The 18,884-nt window shown below is 41.2% G+C and overlaps 1 protein-coding gene across 1 annotated transcript in view; it reads right to left on the minus strand.

Annotated features, from left to right (window-relative positions):
- PRC1 (protein regulator of cytokinesis 1) overlaps positions 1 to 12,926 on the minus strand; it is a 30,134-nt gene extending 17,208 nt beyond the window's left edge. The window contains 8 exon segments of the mRNA XM_043979998.1: positions 978 to 1,016; positions 1,018 to 1,041; positions 1,043 to 1,081; positions 1,083 to 1,151; positions 1,236 to 1,469; positions 2,245 to 2,367; positions 2,589 to 2,721; positions 12,577 to 12,926. Coding sequence (XP_043835933.1) covers positions 978 to 1,016; positions 1,018 to 1,041; positions 1,043 to 1,081; positions 1,083 to 1,151; positions 1,236 to 1,469; positions 2,245 to 2,367; positions 2,589 to 2,721; positions 12,577 to 12,587 — 672 coding nt within the window. The 5' untranslated portion in view covers positions 12,588 to 12,926.
- Between the last annotated feature and the right edge of the window lie 5,958 nt (positions 12,927 to 18,884).

Genomic DNA, 18,884 nt, shown 5'->3' on the forward strand with positions numbered 1-18,884 from the left:
AAGAGAAGCTTTTTCCTACTTCACTACCTACATACTTTCTTAGCTTGCTTATTTTTCTTTCTTTTGTTTTTGTTTCTTTTTTTAATTAATAAAGTATTTTATTTTTTTTCTGTTACATGTAAAGATAGTTCTCAACTTTTGTTTATACAAGCTTTACAATTTCAGATACTTATTTTTCTTAAAACAGGAAAAGAAAACAAGCAACAGCCAGTTTTCTGAAGTTTACAAGTACCAAGTACCTCCCAAGTCAGAGTTGAGAAACCAGACTCTGAAAAGAAAATAGTTTCAAAGTCCTGACCATACATTCCTACAGCACTAAATTATATACTCAAGTTGAAAGCAACTTGATGTAAACTCACAAAGCTGACATACCATGTCACACCTATCAAACTGGTAAAAATGGAAAAATTCAGTATTTGTGGGGATGAGGGAAAACGGGCATGCTGCTGAATCACTAAGCCTGGTAGAGAGCTCTAAATTGGCCCAACCATTACAGGAAGCAACTTGGAACCATAAAAGCAGTTATAAAATTGTTCTACCCTTTGGTCTAGTGCTCTATTGGCTATGTCCCTCAGAGATTAATGACAATAAGAAAAAAGCTGCCCTCCCCAAAATGTTTTTTTCCCCCCAAAAAGCTAGGAATAAACAGTGAACCCACTGAGAAATGACTGAACACATTCTGATTATGAATATGAGAGACTATAAAAATTGCTACAACTATGTAAATGAAGAAAACTTTAAATGGCAAAAAAATTCAGATCAAAAACTTTAGAAAATACCAGCACTGATTTAATCAAGAATAAACATGACTTCCCTTAACAGGGACAGAAAGCTAAGTATAAGGTGCACGTTACAATCATCTTTGTTGTTTCGCTTGTTTTCAGGCACAGTGCATTGTGGAGGAATCAATTGGGATGGGGGGTGAGGGCGGTATGATTTGGTGAAACCAAATATAATCAACAAAGGACCTGGCTTACCTGGTGGAGCAGCTTTTGTAGTGAAGCTATGTTCTCCAGCGGACAGGCATAAAGCATCTTCATCCCTCAACCACCACATCTCTCTCAAAGCTCGTGTCTGGGGTGGTGATCCAGTTCTTCCATACAGAGTATGATTTGCCTCTTTGTGCTGACAAATTCCTCCCTTCTGTTTGCCTGTAAAAAAAAAAAGACAGTCATCACAGCACCCACAGGTGAGTTGAGCATACAGATGACAAAGGAAGAGATGCACAATGGTACCTTGGTTTCAGCCAGAGCTTCCAGGTGCCGCCTAAACTGGTCCAACTCCTCCAAGCTGGGGACAGAAGCACTGTCAATGTCATAGGGTGTCGTACAAAGAATCTCACACAAGTCTTGGTCCCGTTCCTGAAGCGCTTTCAGTTCTTGCATTCTCTCCTTCTTTTTCTTGAACATCACTTCCACCTGAGTACGCAAAGCCTTTTCTAGCTCCAAGATGGTGCTCTCTTCTTTCTCCTGCATCAAACAAGGGTGTAGCAGTGCTGTAAGGCTCCCAATGACCTGTCTTTTTAAAATCAAGTCAGGACAGGGGGTTTTGAGGACAAACAGTTTAGTGTCTACAGGATGAGGGCCAGGTTAGCTAAAATCAACGATTCTCATCACAGGGTTGGCCGCGGGCCAAAGAAACTGTTCAAACACAGCAATTTCCAAAGACCAGTATTAAGTTAGTGGGATTGTGATCTGCATTGATGAAGTTACCAAACTGAGGCCTGCAGAAGAGGCAATGCCTCAATTTGTGAATGAGCAAGCCCACAGCAACAGGAGAGAGGATGAAACGCAAGAAGGGGGAAAGTTGATGGATACTCCAACAGTACAGAATGCCTACAATATCTCCAGTTCTTCCAGTTGTAAGTGAAACAAGTGGGAAGTTGTGTACGATTGATTATTAGATACAAGAGGACCTGTCCAAGCATTTCAGAATTCTTCAGGTGTAGCTTCCTTTGTTTGTTTGTTTTTGGTGAGGCAATTGGGGTTAAGTGACTTGCCCAGGGTCACACAGCCAGTAAGTGTGTAAAGTGGCTGATGCCGGATTTGAACTCAGGTACTCCTGACTCCAGGGCCGGTGCTCTATCCACCTGCGCACACCTAGCTGCCCCTGGTGGTAGCTTCCTAATGAGCAAGTTACTCCATCCAATACCCACTCCCAAGCATACAAAAACACTCCCAACTATACTGGTGAGGCCCAACTTCCAACAACTAGATATCTAAAGAGATTGAACATAAAACTTACTTCAAAGCATTCCAGGCTTAACTCCCTGCACAGAGTGTTAAGCTCTTTTCGACAAACATTGATACTTTTTAAGAGCCTCTCCTTTAGACTCTCTTCTTCTGCAATCATCATGTCCAACAGACCCTAGAGCAATAAGCGAATCATCCACAGTAACTCAGGAGTGTTTACAAAGAAGAAGGAAGTGAGAAGATCTCCAATATTCCAAGAATGGAGGTTCCCTACAACAGGCAGACTGCATAACCTTATGTAGTTGTCAAATATCTCTTCTACATGTCCCATATCTCAGCCAATGTCAAATGCCCATCATCACACGGAGATCACAACTTAAAATCAAAGTCACTCACCTTGATGTGCTTCTTGACAACCTCAGTCCTCAGTAGCCTCTGGTCCTCTGGAATTCCTATCAATTCCCAGATTTCTCGAAGATGGTTCAGGGCTTTTTGGAGACAAACCACCGACTCCTCTGCCAGCACTTCACTGAAGAAGAACATAAATCTGATGAATTCCAAGACTGGAAGCAATATTTACAAGGACTAAAAATAATATTATTAGCATTTGTATTTCTAGTATTTAGCCCAGTTCTTGGCACATAGTCAATGCTTAAGAAATCATTTTCCAATCACTCACTCATTTATTTATTCATTTATTTATTGGTGAGGCAATTGGAGTCAAGTGACTTGCCCAGGGTCACACAGCTAGTAAGTGTCAAGTGTCTAAGGCTGGCTTTGAACTCAGGTCCTCCTGAATCCAGGGCCAGTGGCTCTATCCACTGCACCACCTAGCTGCCCCCCACTCATTTATTCTTGCCAACTCATGGAAATTCAATAATCTGAACATATTAAGTCTTAATATTTTGTTTTTTCTAGGAGACACATATAATAACCACTACCAACATTTAAAAAGTTCTTTAAATCATCTCAACTGTTCATCATAACAATCCTGTGAGGAAGGTAATACACATATTATTATCCCCAATTTACAGTTAGGAACACAAAGGCCCAGAAGAGATTATGTGAATTGCCCAAGATCATACAGGTAGTTAGTAGCTGGAAGAGAAAGAAATGGAATTCTAGCTTTCCAATTTCAAATCTGATCTTTCTACTACACTGAGATAAGAGAGGAAACAAGGAAATACCAGTACAACAAGGTCACATCTATCCAGAATCCAGACAACTAAGCTAAAAACCACGCATAATACTATACAAGGTATTTGACCGGGAGTTGAGAGTTCTAGGAAAAGAGAACATTCAGTCTGAGCTTCCCTAAACTCTGTTCCTTAAAACTCAGTGTCTTCAGATATCTTTTCCCTCCCTATCTTAGGGTAAGAAGTAACTTTTTTTTAGTGAGGCAATTGGGGTTAAGTGACTTGCCCAGGGTCACACAGCTAGTAAGTGTTAAGTGTCTGAGGCCAGATTTGAACTCAGGTCCTCCTGACTCCAGGGCCGGTGCTCTATCCACTGCGCCATCTAGCTGCCCAAGAAGTAACTTCTTTAAAAAGCTAACCTTCTAATTTGTTTCTTTTGATTCCATTCCATCCCCATTAATCAACTTTTCAGTACCCTTCCCTCAAATCCTCTTGCTTCCTTTGCAACGGCCATAGCCCTGCCCTTCTTCCCAAAGCTACCCCTCCCACCTGCCCCTTATTGCATCTTTTCATCAACCTGCCCATCAGTCATCGCCTTTCTTATAGTTTCCTTTTCTCCTTTATTGGGTCTTTCCCTTCTCCTCAGAAACAAACTCAGGTCTTCCTTCTGTGTAGAAAGGTCTTTCTTTGACCTTGTTACTCTCCCATCTCTCTCCTTTCTTAGAGTCAAAGGTCATGAAAAAGTAGCCTATAATTTCTACCTCCATTTCCTCATTAGTTTTCTTCTTTTCAAATTTCCAACTCTCACAACTGGTCATTTCCACTGGGCTATCTGTAGGCACCTCAATTTCAACATATCAAAACCCAAACTTATCTCATAAGGAAGCACTGTATTAACTACCAAGTTGCATCCTAACAGAAGGAGGGAGATGACAGACCCAAGCATGTTCTAAATCTAATATAGTAACCAGCTTATTGATCCACATGGAAAAAATACACATGAAGAATATTCATTTCCAAATAGTGATTTCTCCCCCCCCCTTTTTTTTCAGGGCAATGGGGGTTAAGTGACTTGCCCAGGGTCACACAGCTAGTAAGTGTCTGAGGCTGGCTTTGAACTCAGATCCTCCTGAATCCAAGGCTGGTGCCTTATCCACTGCACCACCTAGCTGTCCCCAAAATAGTGATTTCTTAACAGACTGACAAGCCCAGTGAGTTAGTTTTTCAGTACATCTATCTACATAAAGCAAATATTAGTAGCACTGCTCAGAAGCTTAATGATGATAGGGACCGTGTCTTCATTATCTTTGTATATCATCAACCCCTAGCAGGGTGTTTAGCATAAGATCATATAATTAAAGCTAAAAAGGACCCTCATTTTATATACTAAAAAAACGGAGGCCAAGAGGGGTTAAGTGATTTGCCCAAGGCCACAAAGGTACCAATCATCAAAGGCAGAACCTTTGGCCTTTATTATTTATTAATATTGTCAAATAAATTTGTGTATTGCCTGATTCAAAGATTTCCATTTGATAGGTCACAAAAAATAACTTTTCTATATTGGGATATGACTTCAAACAAAAACATACTCTAATTACTAACTAGTTGCATGTAAGTACCCTTAAGATTTGGATAGAATTTAATCTGACAAATTATAAAACTCTCTCTCAAAAAAAAAAAAAAAAAGACAAGTCATGGAGTTTCTCCTTAACAGTACACTGTCCTAAGGTCATACAAAAAAAATAATTTACAATTCCTATCCTCTTGCATTTTCTCTAAGACAGAAGAAAGTGGCACTGTTGAAAAGAGAAAAGGAAAGGTAAGATCCATTTTTTAGCTAAAGGGTGATTAACCCACTAGAGGAATGACCAATAAAACATTAGAATCCTAGAAGCTAGAGCCAGAAGGCACAGCTTCTGGTTCACAGTTCATGTACTCTAACCTCTCCTTTACAAATGATTAAACTGAGCCGAAACTTGTTCAGGAGGAACAGAAGCTAATTAATGGAAGAATGGTCTCTCCATTTCCAATCTAAACTTTTCTACTCTAGTAAGATGCCTTTCTTTGAAGGCTACCTAGTAAAAAAAAATAAATAAATTTAGCCTTAGATGTATAACAAACATATTTTGGCTTTAATATTGTGGCATATAAAGAAAAAAAACTGAGGACAAGAGAAGAGAGAAAAAAGATGGCAAAATGCTGATGAAACAGAGAGCCAGTGCCAGAACAAATGCCCTTTCCTATTTCTCCAAGTGTTACCAAAAAGGCATAAACACTGTGTGGCCTTTGGTTCTCCTCTCTTTCTAGTCTATTGTTATTGCCCCCACCCCCAATCAGACCCAAAGAGAATAAGACTTGAAGTCTAGCTGTATTACCCTAGGCAAGTCACTTAACCTCTCTAAGGCTCGACTTCCTCATTTGTAAAGTGGGAGAATAGCTCCTACCAAACAGAGTGGTTCTGAGTATCAAATGAGATAATACAAGCAGGTACAGAGTTTTGTAAATCTTAAAGTACTACATAAATATTAGATTATCATTATTATTACAACTGAATTATGTCAAGGACTATCTAGCTGGTATTTCTTGATTTCCTCTCCTAGTATGTCTCCTACTATCCTATTTCTGCTAGTATCTCTCTACTTCCAGTCTCTTATCCTTCAAACCATTTTATGGCAGGATTAATCTTTATAAAGCACCACTTTCACTGAGTTACTCCTCTGCAAAGCTGACAAATGCCTCCTAGTGTCAGCATCATTAAATCAAAGGCCTCCAAAAATCTGGATCCATCCTACCCCATTTCCTTGGACTCCTACCCAACACTCTTAATTCCAGGTGTCAATTTCTTTCCCATTCTTTGTTCAATTTGTATTTATTCTCATCAGCATGTCTTTGCATATGCTCTCTACCCAAACCTGCCCTAGAATGCCTCCCCTCTTCACTCCCCATCCGAGAGCTCTCTATCCTCTAAGGCCCCCACTACTTCTTTTTTTTTTTTGGTGTGAGGCAATTGGGGTTAAATGACTTGCCCAGGGTCACACAGCTAGTGTCTGAGGCCATATTTGAACTCAGGTCCTCCTAAATCCAGGGCCAGTGCTCTATCCACTGTGCCACCTAGCTGCCCCTAAGGCCCCCACTTCTTTCATGAAGCTTTAACATTTCAGTCCACATGGGATCTCTCATCTGAGCACTCTTACTGAACTTAAAATCAGTTCCACCAGAGTTGAGCATTTAGTTGTATCCTCTGTAAGGACTCTGAACACTTTGCTCTGGCTTTGAGTTCCACATGCATGTTCACTCCTCTTGCAATAATAAAACCTAGTTTTCATGTAAGTTTCATGAAGGTGTGACTTCCTGCTGACATTCCTGTGCACATAATTGCATTTGTGCTAGTTTTGGCTTTTAAAAACTGCTCAAAGTCAGGGATTGTCTCATACTTCTCCCATAGTGCTCAGATCAAATGAGAGGGGGAATATATATATATTACTCTGCATGTGTCCCATTGAGGTTTCCTATAATCAGTGGCACCAGGATAGCACCCACACCAAAAAGATACAGAAAATAAAAAATAATCAATAAATACCATATTGATCAAAACATAAGTCACCCTCAATTACAAGCCACACCTTGAAAGGAACTCCCCCCCCCAATTCCTCCTTCCCTCCCCCCCCCCAACTCGTCATAAAGAGATTTGATATAAGCCAGAGTTGAAAGGAAAAGCTCTACATATGCATCCAGAGCTTAGACAGTGCCTGGCACATAATTGGCACTTACACGTGTCTTGATTTGATAGACTGATATAACCAATACAGTGTCTCCATCATGCCTATAAACATGCTCATGTCTTCCCCATCCTCAAAAAATCTTCACCAGGGAAGGCCATTGCCAATAGTTGTCTCTACTTCACTCCCTTGAATCTCTACAACAGTCTAGCCTTCAGCAAGGACTGCTCTCTCCAAAGCAATTAGGAGCTATCAAATCTAGCGGCCTCTTCTCTATCCTCATCCTTTTTGGCCCTGTCAATCACCTCTTCTCCGTGGTGTTCCCCTCTGTAGGTCTTAATGATCCTCACCTCTGGGTATCTGACAGCCCCTCAGCCTCCTGGGCTGGATCTTCATCCAGGCCACACCTCTGACCCACTAACCCACAGGTGTCTCCCATCAGGGCTCTCACCTGGCCCTCTTCTCATCCGCCTCTATAGTATTACATGTGATGATGTCATCAGCTCCCATTGATTCAATCTTTGCTGATGATTCTTGATCTACTTATCTAATGCTAACCTTTTCTCTCAACTTTTCTCAACTGTCCTTCACGACATTTCAACTAGATGTCCCATAGACATCTTAAATTCAACATGTTCAAAACTGAATGATCTTCCCCATCCCATTCTCCTCTCTCTTAACTTCCCCTATTATTATCACTATCCTCCTAGTCATCCCGGGCTTTCAACCAGTTATCATCCCTTGACTCCTTACTGTCTCACCCCCCCAATCCAATATGGCTGACAAGACCCATCATTTTTTACTTTGTAACATCTCTTGTATATGTCCTTTTCTCTCCTTTGCTACTGGCACCAGCCTGGTGAAGGCCCTTAACACCTCATGCCTGTGTCTGAACTATTGCAATGACCTTCTGGTTGGTCTCCTTGCCTCACCTCCATACTCCAGCATTTTCTACTCAGTGATTTTCCTAAAGAGTAAGTCTGACCATGTCACCCCATTCAATCAATCCTAATGGCTCCCTATCATCTCCAAGATCAAATATAAAACACTTTGGTGTTAAAAACCCTTCATAACCTATATTTTTTCCCTGGAAAACTGCTTAAGTTCATCCCCTTTTTTGGATCTACATACTTTCTGGTCTCCAGGAACTTATAACAATACATTAGTGGACAATTTCATTTCAGTTCACCAACAGAATGCAAGTGTTCCATGACCTAACAGGGTCATATTAATGAGTTGGTATGGCAAACACATATCCCTGATAGTGCCTCCTGGTGATGAGCTTCTCTCAGCAAGGCTGGTTCTTAGATAACACCAGTCCATAGGTCTTTGTTCAAAGCTTTTCTATGTGGCTAGGACCTACCAGAGTTTACAATGCACTTGAATCTTCTTTAAGGACACATGGTAACCTACATACTCTCTTTGATGGGGCATTTGAGTACGACAACTTACATTTATATAGAGCTTTAAGGCTTACAAAATGCTTTCCCCACAACAACTCTACAAGGCAGAAAATAAAAATTGTATTATCAACATTTTACAGATGAATCAAGAGCTAAGGTGACTTGACTAGGGTCACAAAGTTAGTAGGTATCAGAATGAGGATTTGACTCCACATCCCCTAGTTTAAATCTAGCACTCGTTCCACTATACCTCACTGACTTGATGGAAACCTGAGGAACACCAAAGTAGGTGGGGTGGGGTGGTGAAGAATAGGGTTCTACTTATTAGCAGTAGTAACCAGGAAAAAGAAAATTAATTCACTATCAGAACTTGGGAATTAGAGGCTTCCTGCATTAGGGGCAGGGCAGAGCAATGAAGGTTAAGTGACTTGCCCAGGGTTACACAGGGTTACACAGTCAAGTGTCTGAGGCCGGATTTGAACTCAGGTCCTCCTGAATTCAAGGCCAGTGCATTATCCACTGCGCCACCTAGCTGCCCCTAAATTCCATATAGTTTTAAACTATGAGACCACTGATTGACTCTATGTAGCTCTGGTGTCTGAAAACCAGCCTAGATGGATGTGGACAGGCTATCCATGAGACTGACCACAGAGGGTGAATATTTCCAACCACAGCCAAGTCCCAAAGATGACTTGCTAAGCTACTGAGGGGCTGTAATCTACATCAGTCACTGCAGTTCAAAGGACTGGGGTGGAATCCTGGCACTTACTATGTGACCTTGAGAGGAAGCCTTTTTTTTTTTTTACAGGGCAATGAGGGTTAAGTGACTTGCCCAGGGTCACAGAGCTAATGTCAAGTGTCTGAGGTCTGAGGTCACATTTGAACTCAGGTCCTCCTGAATCCAAGGCTGGTGTTTTATCCACTGTGCCACCTAGCTGTCCCGAGAGGAGCCTTTTAAACTTAGTGGGCCTCAGTTGCCTCATATCCATGAGCAGCTTGGGTTAAAGGACCTCTGAAGTCCCTTGTGGCTTTAAATCTATAGTCCCATGGTTACCTATAGCAATGAAATTACAAATACTTTTAGTATTAGAATGCACATAACTCCAGTATACACTAGAGAGTCAGTGTGGTACAAAAATGGAGAGAAATGGCCTCAATGCCAGGAAGACTCAGGCTCCAAGTTCTACCTCTGACCATACTGTCTGTGTGACCCTAGACAAGTCATCTTATGTCAGAGCTCTAAAGTTAGAAGTTGCAGAAAAACGGCTGACTGGTATTGGTAGAAGGGGTTTCCTCACCAGGGCCTCTCCTATACTGATGAGATGCCAGGTCTAGTCCCTATGTCCAGCTCTGCCTTCCAATGAGAACCCCATAAATAAAATTAAATTAAAATCCTGACTAATCTTCTTCCTCTGTCCATAAATCTGACAGATAAATGATTCTATGCTCTCTCTCTCTCTCTTTTTTTTTTTTGGTGGGGCAATGAGGGTTAAGTGACTTGCCCAAGGTCACACAGCTAGTGTGTGTCAAGTGTCTGAGGCTGGATTTGAATTCAGGTCCTCCTGAATCTCGGGCTGGTGCTTTATCTACTGCACCACCTAGCTGCCCCCCCCCCCCCAGGTCACTTCAATACAATCCTGACTAATCTTAACTAGAAAAAGAGCTAGAGGACTCTTACTACCACTCCCCAATTATACAAATGAGAGAACTGAGAAGCCTAGAGAGGTTAGTCTGCACAGCTAATTAGTGGCAGTATTTATGCTGTTACATCACACTGCCTATAATATTTTCCTGAAAAAAACAAAACAAAACACTATAGATATTCACAGTAGCAACACCCTAAAAATTTAAGTGCTAGACTTCTGATCCTTTTTACAATCTCAAGTATAAATCACAGGAGTAGAAATGATCTTAAGAGGTTGTCATATTCTCCTACCTGCAGGTAAACTTTACCTCCACCTATTTGAGCTCTCAGTCCTGTTTTTATCATAACTTTGGTATATTATTTCTTTGTAACTGTTGAACTTGGGAGATGCATTCTAGATAATAAAGCCTGAAAATCACTGTGCTCTATTTCAGTAATGGACAGTCACAGTCAATATCAGCATTCAGGTGATCTGAGAACCCTTCTGTTTCTTTTGGCACATCAAGCTCTTGATTACCATAACTGAACTCCAGAAATCTTTGAGCCAACTGTTAAGGAACTCCATATGTGAAACCCTCCATCACCAAAGAACAGAAGGGACTCTGACTTAAGTGATACAGAGAGTTAGCAGAAGCTCCCGTGTTAAGTGATATGTCCTGGGTCATATATCTAGGAAGTGTCAGAGGTGAAATATGAATATCTTTTGAACTCCTAACCCAGCACTCTCTCCATCATACCATAATCTAGATGATATTCAAATTTGATATCATCCTATACAGTGGTTTCAGTCTTTAAAAACCTTTTAACTTACAGTAGAACTTGATTAATTTTATCCCCTACCCATCTATGTTCACTTTTGGGGAGTAGGGATATGGTTAAGACAGAAGAGAAGATAAAGAACCTGGACAATCTATAAACTGTGGATGCAGCCTAAATAGCAGTTTCCATCAGATGTTTCATAAGGCTGCACAGATTGTACCAAAATCCAATACTATGAATAACGGTTTTTTATAGCTAAGCTTCCATTCAGATATGAAATTATTTTAACTATAAAGAAATAGGGAAAGATACCTTGAATTACTATTTCTAGTACAGTTTAAAATTTCCCTTCTATCTGCAAGACGACTAGCTGGCCAGAGTGAATAAGGATTGAACCACTGACTTTTGGTGATCTCATGGTTGTCTGCTCTATCCAGCTGAGCTAACTAGGCACACACCTTAATGCTGCAGGAGCACAAAACCTTGTTTCAAGCTATGCTAAATTTAGGTTTCAACTAATTCAGGATGGGAGTCAGAGCAATCGACTTGCCCTAACACAAACATTTTGTTTCTAGACACTTGGCTTGGCAAGGAATTTTCAAGTGGGTTCTGCCCATTTGGCATATATAAGCAATGCCGGGCAGACAATTCCTTATCTGACTATATACCAAAGTGAAAAAGTACTTCACAAGTAAAGCTGTGTGGGCTTCCCAATCTATAATAGTTGCTCAGTCGATAAGCATTTATTAAGCACCTACTAGGTACGTGGCACCACGCTAAAGTAATGGGAATGCAAAGAAAAGCAAAAGACAGTCCAGCTCTCAGGTTGCTCAGGCCTATAAGGTACAAACCCATAAATTAGTCCTCGATGGTATTCAAACTCTTTGGTATTGGCCAAGGCTCCCCAATCCTACCAGGCAGACCTACAGTAAAGATTACCTCATCTAATCCACACTCAATTTTCCTAGCCTAGGTTTCTGGTTATACCCGAGGGCTCAAACTAGACTCCACACCCCGCTGGGAAAAAAAAAAAAAAGGTAACGTTCGGGGAATTTGACTCTTTTCCGCGAGGGGCGTGTCTCCACCCACAACTGTGGGGCTTTTCACTGGGAACAGATGGAAATCAAGATTTCCAAAACAACTGCTAAGCCCGGTTGGGCCTTCACATCTCGGTTGGGTCCTCGGGGGGGGCAGCACCCCAAACTTGGCGGCGAGCCAGGAGAGTGATTACGTGATATTTCCTTCAGGAATTTCACTGGAGGGGAGGGGTGAATCAGAGGCAACAAGGAGCATCCCGCCCCCCCCCAAGTCAACAAGCATTTTAAAAGCGCCTACCGCGTGCCAGGCACTATGCTAAGCGCTGGAAGACGCAACGGAAGGTAAAAGGACGGTCCCTGTTCTCAAAAAACTCAGAGTCCTGGTAAAGACCAGATAAAGGACAACCCCCTCCCCTGGCCCCCCAAGCAGGCCTTTATTACCGACGGACGCTCCCCAAACCTCTACCGTCAGGGAGGAATTCAAGCCTCCGCAGCCACTCCTCACCCTCAACCTTCCAGACCTGGTGACCCACCCCTTCCCTGACCCCCGGAGTGCGGTTGAAGCCAGTACCGGACTTCCCAGAGGCTCTCGCCCTTTCAGGGACAGCCGCGACCCGGGTCTACGGCTGTAAAGGCCGCGCCCCTCCCCCCAGGTCTCAGCCCCGAGCCCAAACGCCGTCCTCACCTTCTCCTCATGGCGGCTGCTTCCAGCCGAAGCCTGTCCGACTCCGACTCAGTCCTGGTGGAGTAGGCGTCCCCCAACAGCTTCCAATCGGACCCCAAATTCTCTCAGCCCGCGCCTACCAGACCGCTCCGGCAGTAACAGACGAGGCTCTGACCTCCGAGCGAAAGCGACTAGAACCGTTTGTCCTGCGCCAGGATTTCAAACCGGCCCGCGGGGAGGGGCCGCCCTGTGATTGGTTAATGCGGGACGCTCTCCTCGTTACCCTGGAAACGCAGCCCGCTCTGCCCAGGAGTGGAAAGCCTGATCTTCAACTGAAGGAGCCCAGTGGGCGGAAGACTAGATAGGGAAGGGACTTATGGGTGGGAAGTTTGGAGAATTTCCGGGGCTGAGGGTCAGGGGTGGGGGAATTAGCTGTAGAGCTTTGGCGGCGAAGGTGTTCTTAGGGTTCCTTCAGTCTTTGTGGACACTGGCCCATCCATCAAGCTCTTCTTCCTTTCCTCCAGTAACAGGGACCTCCTTAATGTTGCCCTTACTTAGCCTGCGCGCTTATCGAGGCAGTGATACACTCGAGAACCTTTCTGCAAATAAGTCCCAGAATAAGGAAGCACTGCTTTCCTGCCCACCGGAAACCCTCCGAGCCAAAAACCGGGCATTGATCTGGTCCGGAGCATGTGTGTAATTCTTGTTCCTTTCATTGCAGGAGAGAGCCGATAGGTGGGACAGAAGTGTCAGATATGCATTAAACAAATATTTCTTGTTCACCAGCAGTGCCTGACACTCACCGTGGGAGACATTGTAGCGGGGCTCCATCTAACCCCGAAATGTTTATCGTCTTCAGGAAAGAATTTTTCTGCTTAAATTAATTATTCAAAAAAAACTAATCTTTCATCTTTTTTTCTGACAGAATTAAATGTGCCTCACAGTTCCCTGCCAAAATAAACACCAACGTCAGTTACTATACTATATATGGTTATAACTATACTGGATTAATAAATGTCCTCAAACGTGCTTTCTTTAAAAGAGGGGTTTTTGTTTGTTTTGTTTTTGTTGTTTTTGGTTTTTTTTTGCGGGGCAATGGGGATTAAGTGACTTGCCCAGGGTCACACAGCTAGTAAGTGTCAAGTGTCCGAGGCCGGATTTGAACTCAGGTACTCCTGAATCCAGGACCGGTGATTTATCCACTGTGCCACCTAGCTGCCCTTTTTTTTTTTTATGTGTTTGATTTGTACCTTTCCCATAAAGTTGGAGTGAAGAATATCCAGTTGCTTTCCTTCAAAATCAATCATTGAATCAAAGGCCAAAGAAGTCTCCTCTTAAATGATTTTGTCTGTCTGCCAGTTTAAACAGAATCAGATCAAGGTGATTGTTTTTGAACGTGCTGCAGGTTCCTCTAAAGCAAAACTTTGGAAAATGTCACTCTCCTAGAGTTTTCAAAGGCATCACCTGTTTGTTTAACAGGCATTGCATGTTTCCTCAAAGAACAAAAATACTACATGAACATAGCAATTTTTTTTACTAGTTTTATCGTCCTTTTTTGTTCAATTAGAACTATAAAGGGTTTTACATTTTGTTTTTGTTCATTTGGAATCAGAGGTTAAAAACCAGCTCCTTCTAATCGGTGTCTGTCTTCTTTCCACCTCAACCCGGAAACTGAATGTCCCCTTTTGTGTTTGTATCCCCAAAGCTCAGAATAGCACCTGTAGTATAATAGGTATTTAATAAATCCTTGATTAACCTGACAGCAGCATTCAAAGTGTTTTCTTCTATTTCTGACTCGATTTAACTCATTCTCCTATCAAACTAAATTTATTGATGGGCTGAAGGATAGTTTACCATTCTAAGAATTTGTGCTGAGGGGGAAAGCTCACTCCAAAGCCTATACATTTTTATCATCAAAAACTGACACCTGCTGACATAACACACAGAACCATACTTTTATACAAGTCCTGCTTATTATTTAATTTAAAACAGAATTCCAGGCCCAGGCAACTTTTAACATTGCATCTTTATTGATATAATGATATTGAAAATTCTATAGAGCACTTGTATGATGGACCAACTTTCTCAAGAAATCTCTTTGTGAGTAGAACCAGGAGAACATTGTACGTGGTAATAGAAACATTGTACAATGATCAACTTTGATTGACTTAGCTCTTCTCAGCAATACAATGTTCCAGGATAATTCCAAAAGACTCATGATGGAAAATACTATCCACATTGAGAGGAAAAAACTGATGGAGTCTGAATACAGATCAAAGCATACTATTTTAACTTTCTTCCCCCCCCCCCGTGTCTTTTTACCTTTTGTTCTGTTTCTTCTTTCACAACATGACTAATATGGAAATGTTTTACATGATTGCACATATATAATGTATATCTAATTGCTTACCAACTTAGGGAGGGGGCAAGAGAGGGATAGAGAAAATTTGGAACTCAAAATTTTATTTTGTTTGTTTTTGTTGTTGTTTTTGCAGGGCAATGAGGGTTAAGTGACTTGCCCAGGGTCACACAGCTAGTAAGTGTCAAGTGTCTGAGGCTGGATTTGAACTCAGGTACTCCTGAATCCAGGGCCGGTGCTTTACCACTGTGCCATCTAGCTGCCCCTCAAAATTTTTTTTTAAAGAATGTTAAAAATTGTCTTTACATGTGATTAGAAAAAAAATACTATTAAAAAAGAAAAACTCAAAATCTTTTCTTTAATAGTATGTCATGTTCTAAATAAGATCTAGTATGTAGGTTGATTCTGATAGGCAAGAAAATGGCAAATATATGTAATATGTAATGTATAATAATGTAACATATCCAATATATTAACATATATAACAATTATATACTGCATAAAACATGCAATTATATGTATTCTAATATGATATATGAATGTCATATTATACATTATATATTGCATAAAGACATTAATGTTGCTTCCTCAGAGATCACTCTTTTTTTTTTTTTTAAGTGAGGCAATTGGGCTTAAGTGACTTGCCCAGGGTCACATAGCTAGTGTTAAGTGTCTGAGGTCGGATTTGAACTCAGGTACTCCTGAATCCAGGGCTGGTGCTTTATCCACTGTACCACCTAGCTGCCCCAGGAAATCACTCTTGACAATCACCCCAGTCATAAAAATAAGGCTGCTCCAGCAAAATAACCCAATGGTTCTAATTGAACAACAAAGAAGGTGGAACTAGTAAAAAAAAATGCTATGTCCATGCATATGTCTTCATTCTTTGAGGAAACATGTAATGACTGTGTGTGATGCCTTTGAAAACTCTAGTACAGTGACATTTTCCAATCACTAAAAGTTTTACTTTAAGGGAACTTGCAGCTCTAGCACATGTGCAAGAACAATCAACTTGATCTAAATGATTTAAATTGGTCCCTGATAGGCTAAAGGTTTGCAAGACTTGACAAAATACAACCGCTCTATCATCATTACATAGTTTCTTAAGGGATGGATAGTCTTGAGAAAGAAATTCTCTTAAAATGCCACAAAATTGTTCTATAGTATTCATTGGCTGAATATTTTTCATCAGCTCTAACATCATGCTGTGTTTCACTTTAAAAGGCCAAATACACAAAGCCCAGGCAACTACATTTGCTCATAGAAATTTTTCTGTTTTTACAGCTAGGTGGTAAAGTGGATAGAGTGCTGGGCTTAGAGTAAGGAAGAATGCTCTTCCTGAGTACAAATCAGGCCTTAGACACTAGCTGTGTGACTGGGGCAAGTCACTTAACCCTAGTTTGCCTCAGTTTCCTCATCAGTAAAATGAGCTGGAGAAGGAAATGGCAAACTAGTATCTTTGCCAAGAAAACCTCAAGTGGAGTCATGAAGAATTAGACATGATGGAAAAATGACTAAACAACAACAAATGATCATTTAGCTATATGGGTGGCACACTGAAGAGTCTGAGACTATCTGTTGTTGTACTGTGCCTGACATCAATAAGTCGGGAGAGATAATTCCCTCCTTTTGACTCCCTGTCAGCATAGCACTTAATCAGGTTTTGCCTTCTGGAGTAGTCTAATTCTGCACTGAGTTCACCAGCCTCCAAGTCCAAAACAGTTTATTTTCACTTACTTACTAGTGCTTAAAGTCACTTTAAGAAGAATTTCATCCCACAATTTAAAATAAAGCGTTTTTTTGTTTTTGTTTTTGCCGGTCAATGAGGGTCCAGCTGCCCCTAAAATAAAGCATTTTAAATGCATATATCTATTCAAAGTGATACACAGAGGAGCAGCTAGGTGGCTCAGTGGATAGAGCACCAGCCCTGGATTCAGGAGGACCTGAGTTCAAATCCGAATTCTGACACTTGACGCTTACTAGCTGTGTGATCCCGGGCAAGTCACTTAACCCCAATTGCCTCACCCCAAAACAAAGTAATACACAGCACTGAAACACAGAATTTTAGAGTTGGACCTCAGTGGCCATGTAGACCAATCCATACCTAAAAGGAATTCTTCCCAATTACACACTCAGCAAGTGGTCATTCCGCATTTACTTCAAGACCTCCAATAAAAGAAAACCCTCACCTCTTCAGATATTCAATTCAATTCCCCTCTTGGACAACCCTAATTGTAGGAAATTTTTCTTAAAGGACCCACGTGTGCAAAAATATACCAGCTTTTCGTGTTGGCAAAGAATTGAAAACTGAGGGGTTGGATTCCCAACAATTAGGGAATGGTTAAACAAGTTATGGGATACAAATGTGAAGGAACACTATAGTGCTATAAAAAATGACAAGAGATGGCTTCAGAAAAACCTGGGAAGACCTCTACGAACTAATGACCTCTATGAACTATAGTGGGGAAGGGAGGGTACAAAGAGAAGGTAGAGACAGCAAAGACAAATGACAGTGATTACCTTCAGCTATGAAAGGACAAAGAGAAGCTCTGTAGGGGCATCTTTGTACTGTGTAAATAAGCATGTGCTTGGCTTGATGGAAACAGCTATAGATGATGCTGTTTCATATGATTTATAAGGTTTTTAATGAATTACTTATAAAAGTGTTTTGTTTCCAGAGTATTCATTAATCATCACTGTAGACTGCTGAATATTCAACCTGCATATTAGTCTCTCCCTTCTCTGAATTCCTATTTCATTTATAATCGATGCCATCATTCAACAGAGAGCAGAGGTCATGTCTAATGTTTTTTCTGCTATGCCAGGAGAGCAGTCTGTGGATATTCATTCCGCCTGGCAAGTTATTGTCCAAGTGTCATGGGTCAGAGTATCTAGGGAAGACCTCATAGAAGAGAGAGGATTTTAGCTAGCCCTGGAAGGATGGGCAGGGAGAGTTGGGAGAGTTGGGAGAGTTGGGGAGAAGATATATCAAGTTGTGGTGGGGAATAGCAGAGGCTCAAAAAGCTGAAATGGGCAACTTGTAGTGGGAAGATAGGAAAAGTCCTACCTAAGCTAAAGAGTTTGTGCTGGTGAAGAGTAGATGAGAGGCTCTCAATAATTCAGGCTTCAGACAGTGATGACCTGGACCAGCGTGAGAACAGAAAAGAACAAAAATCAGATACATTCTCTTTTTTTTTGGGGGGGGGGGTGAGGCAATTGGGGTTAAGTGACTTGCCCAGGGTCACACAGCTAGTAAGTGTCAAGTGTCTGAGGCCAGATTTGGACTCAGGTCCCCCTGAATCCAGGGCCAGTGTTCTATCCACTGCACCACCTTGCTGCCCCTAAAAATCAGATACATTCTCAAGGAAAAATGGATTGACCCTGATGACAGAAGTTATAGAGAGAGGAAGAAATTAAATTGAACCCCTCTTCTGGTTTATTTTTATATACCATTTGAAAAGAAAATCTGAGAGCCAAGACCATGTTTTTCTTTTTTATGTCTTCAGGCCTTTCCTATCTATTTCTCGGCATATGGATACATCCTTAAAATAATGTTAATTATTACAATAACCAAAAGCCAGTAGAAATCACAGACCAGCAGGATAGTTTTGAATGTTACATAATATCTTATATCCCTAGAAAAGCAAGCTCTGCCTAAGAAATTGAGTTTCACATATAATCCCTTCTTTCCATTCTATAATATAGATGAAAATGATCATTTTATTCAGTTTGTCAGGTTCAGAATAACTTGCAGGATTTTTTAGGTGACAAACGCTTTGAGGACTTGAGCCTGTTTTTCTTTATGCTAGCATTTGATAGAACTAGTCCTTTTGTAAACAATATTATCTCAGTTAACACAATCCTGTATCTCTCTAGCCTCTTCTCTTCTGCCAAATTTAATCAAAATTTGTTTCCTGGTTCAAGTCTATAGAAAACTCCCCAAGGGCATGCTTTTAGGACTTGTTCTGGT

This window comes from Dromiciops gliroides, chromosome 2 (genome assembly GCF_019393635.1).
Source record: "Dromiciops gliroides isolate mDroGli1 chromosome 2, mDroGli1.pri, whole genome shotgun sequence".
Lineage (NCBI taxonomy): Eukaryota > Metazoa > Chordata > Mammalia > Microbiotheria > Microbiotheriidae > Dromiciops > Dromiciops gliroides.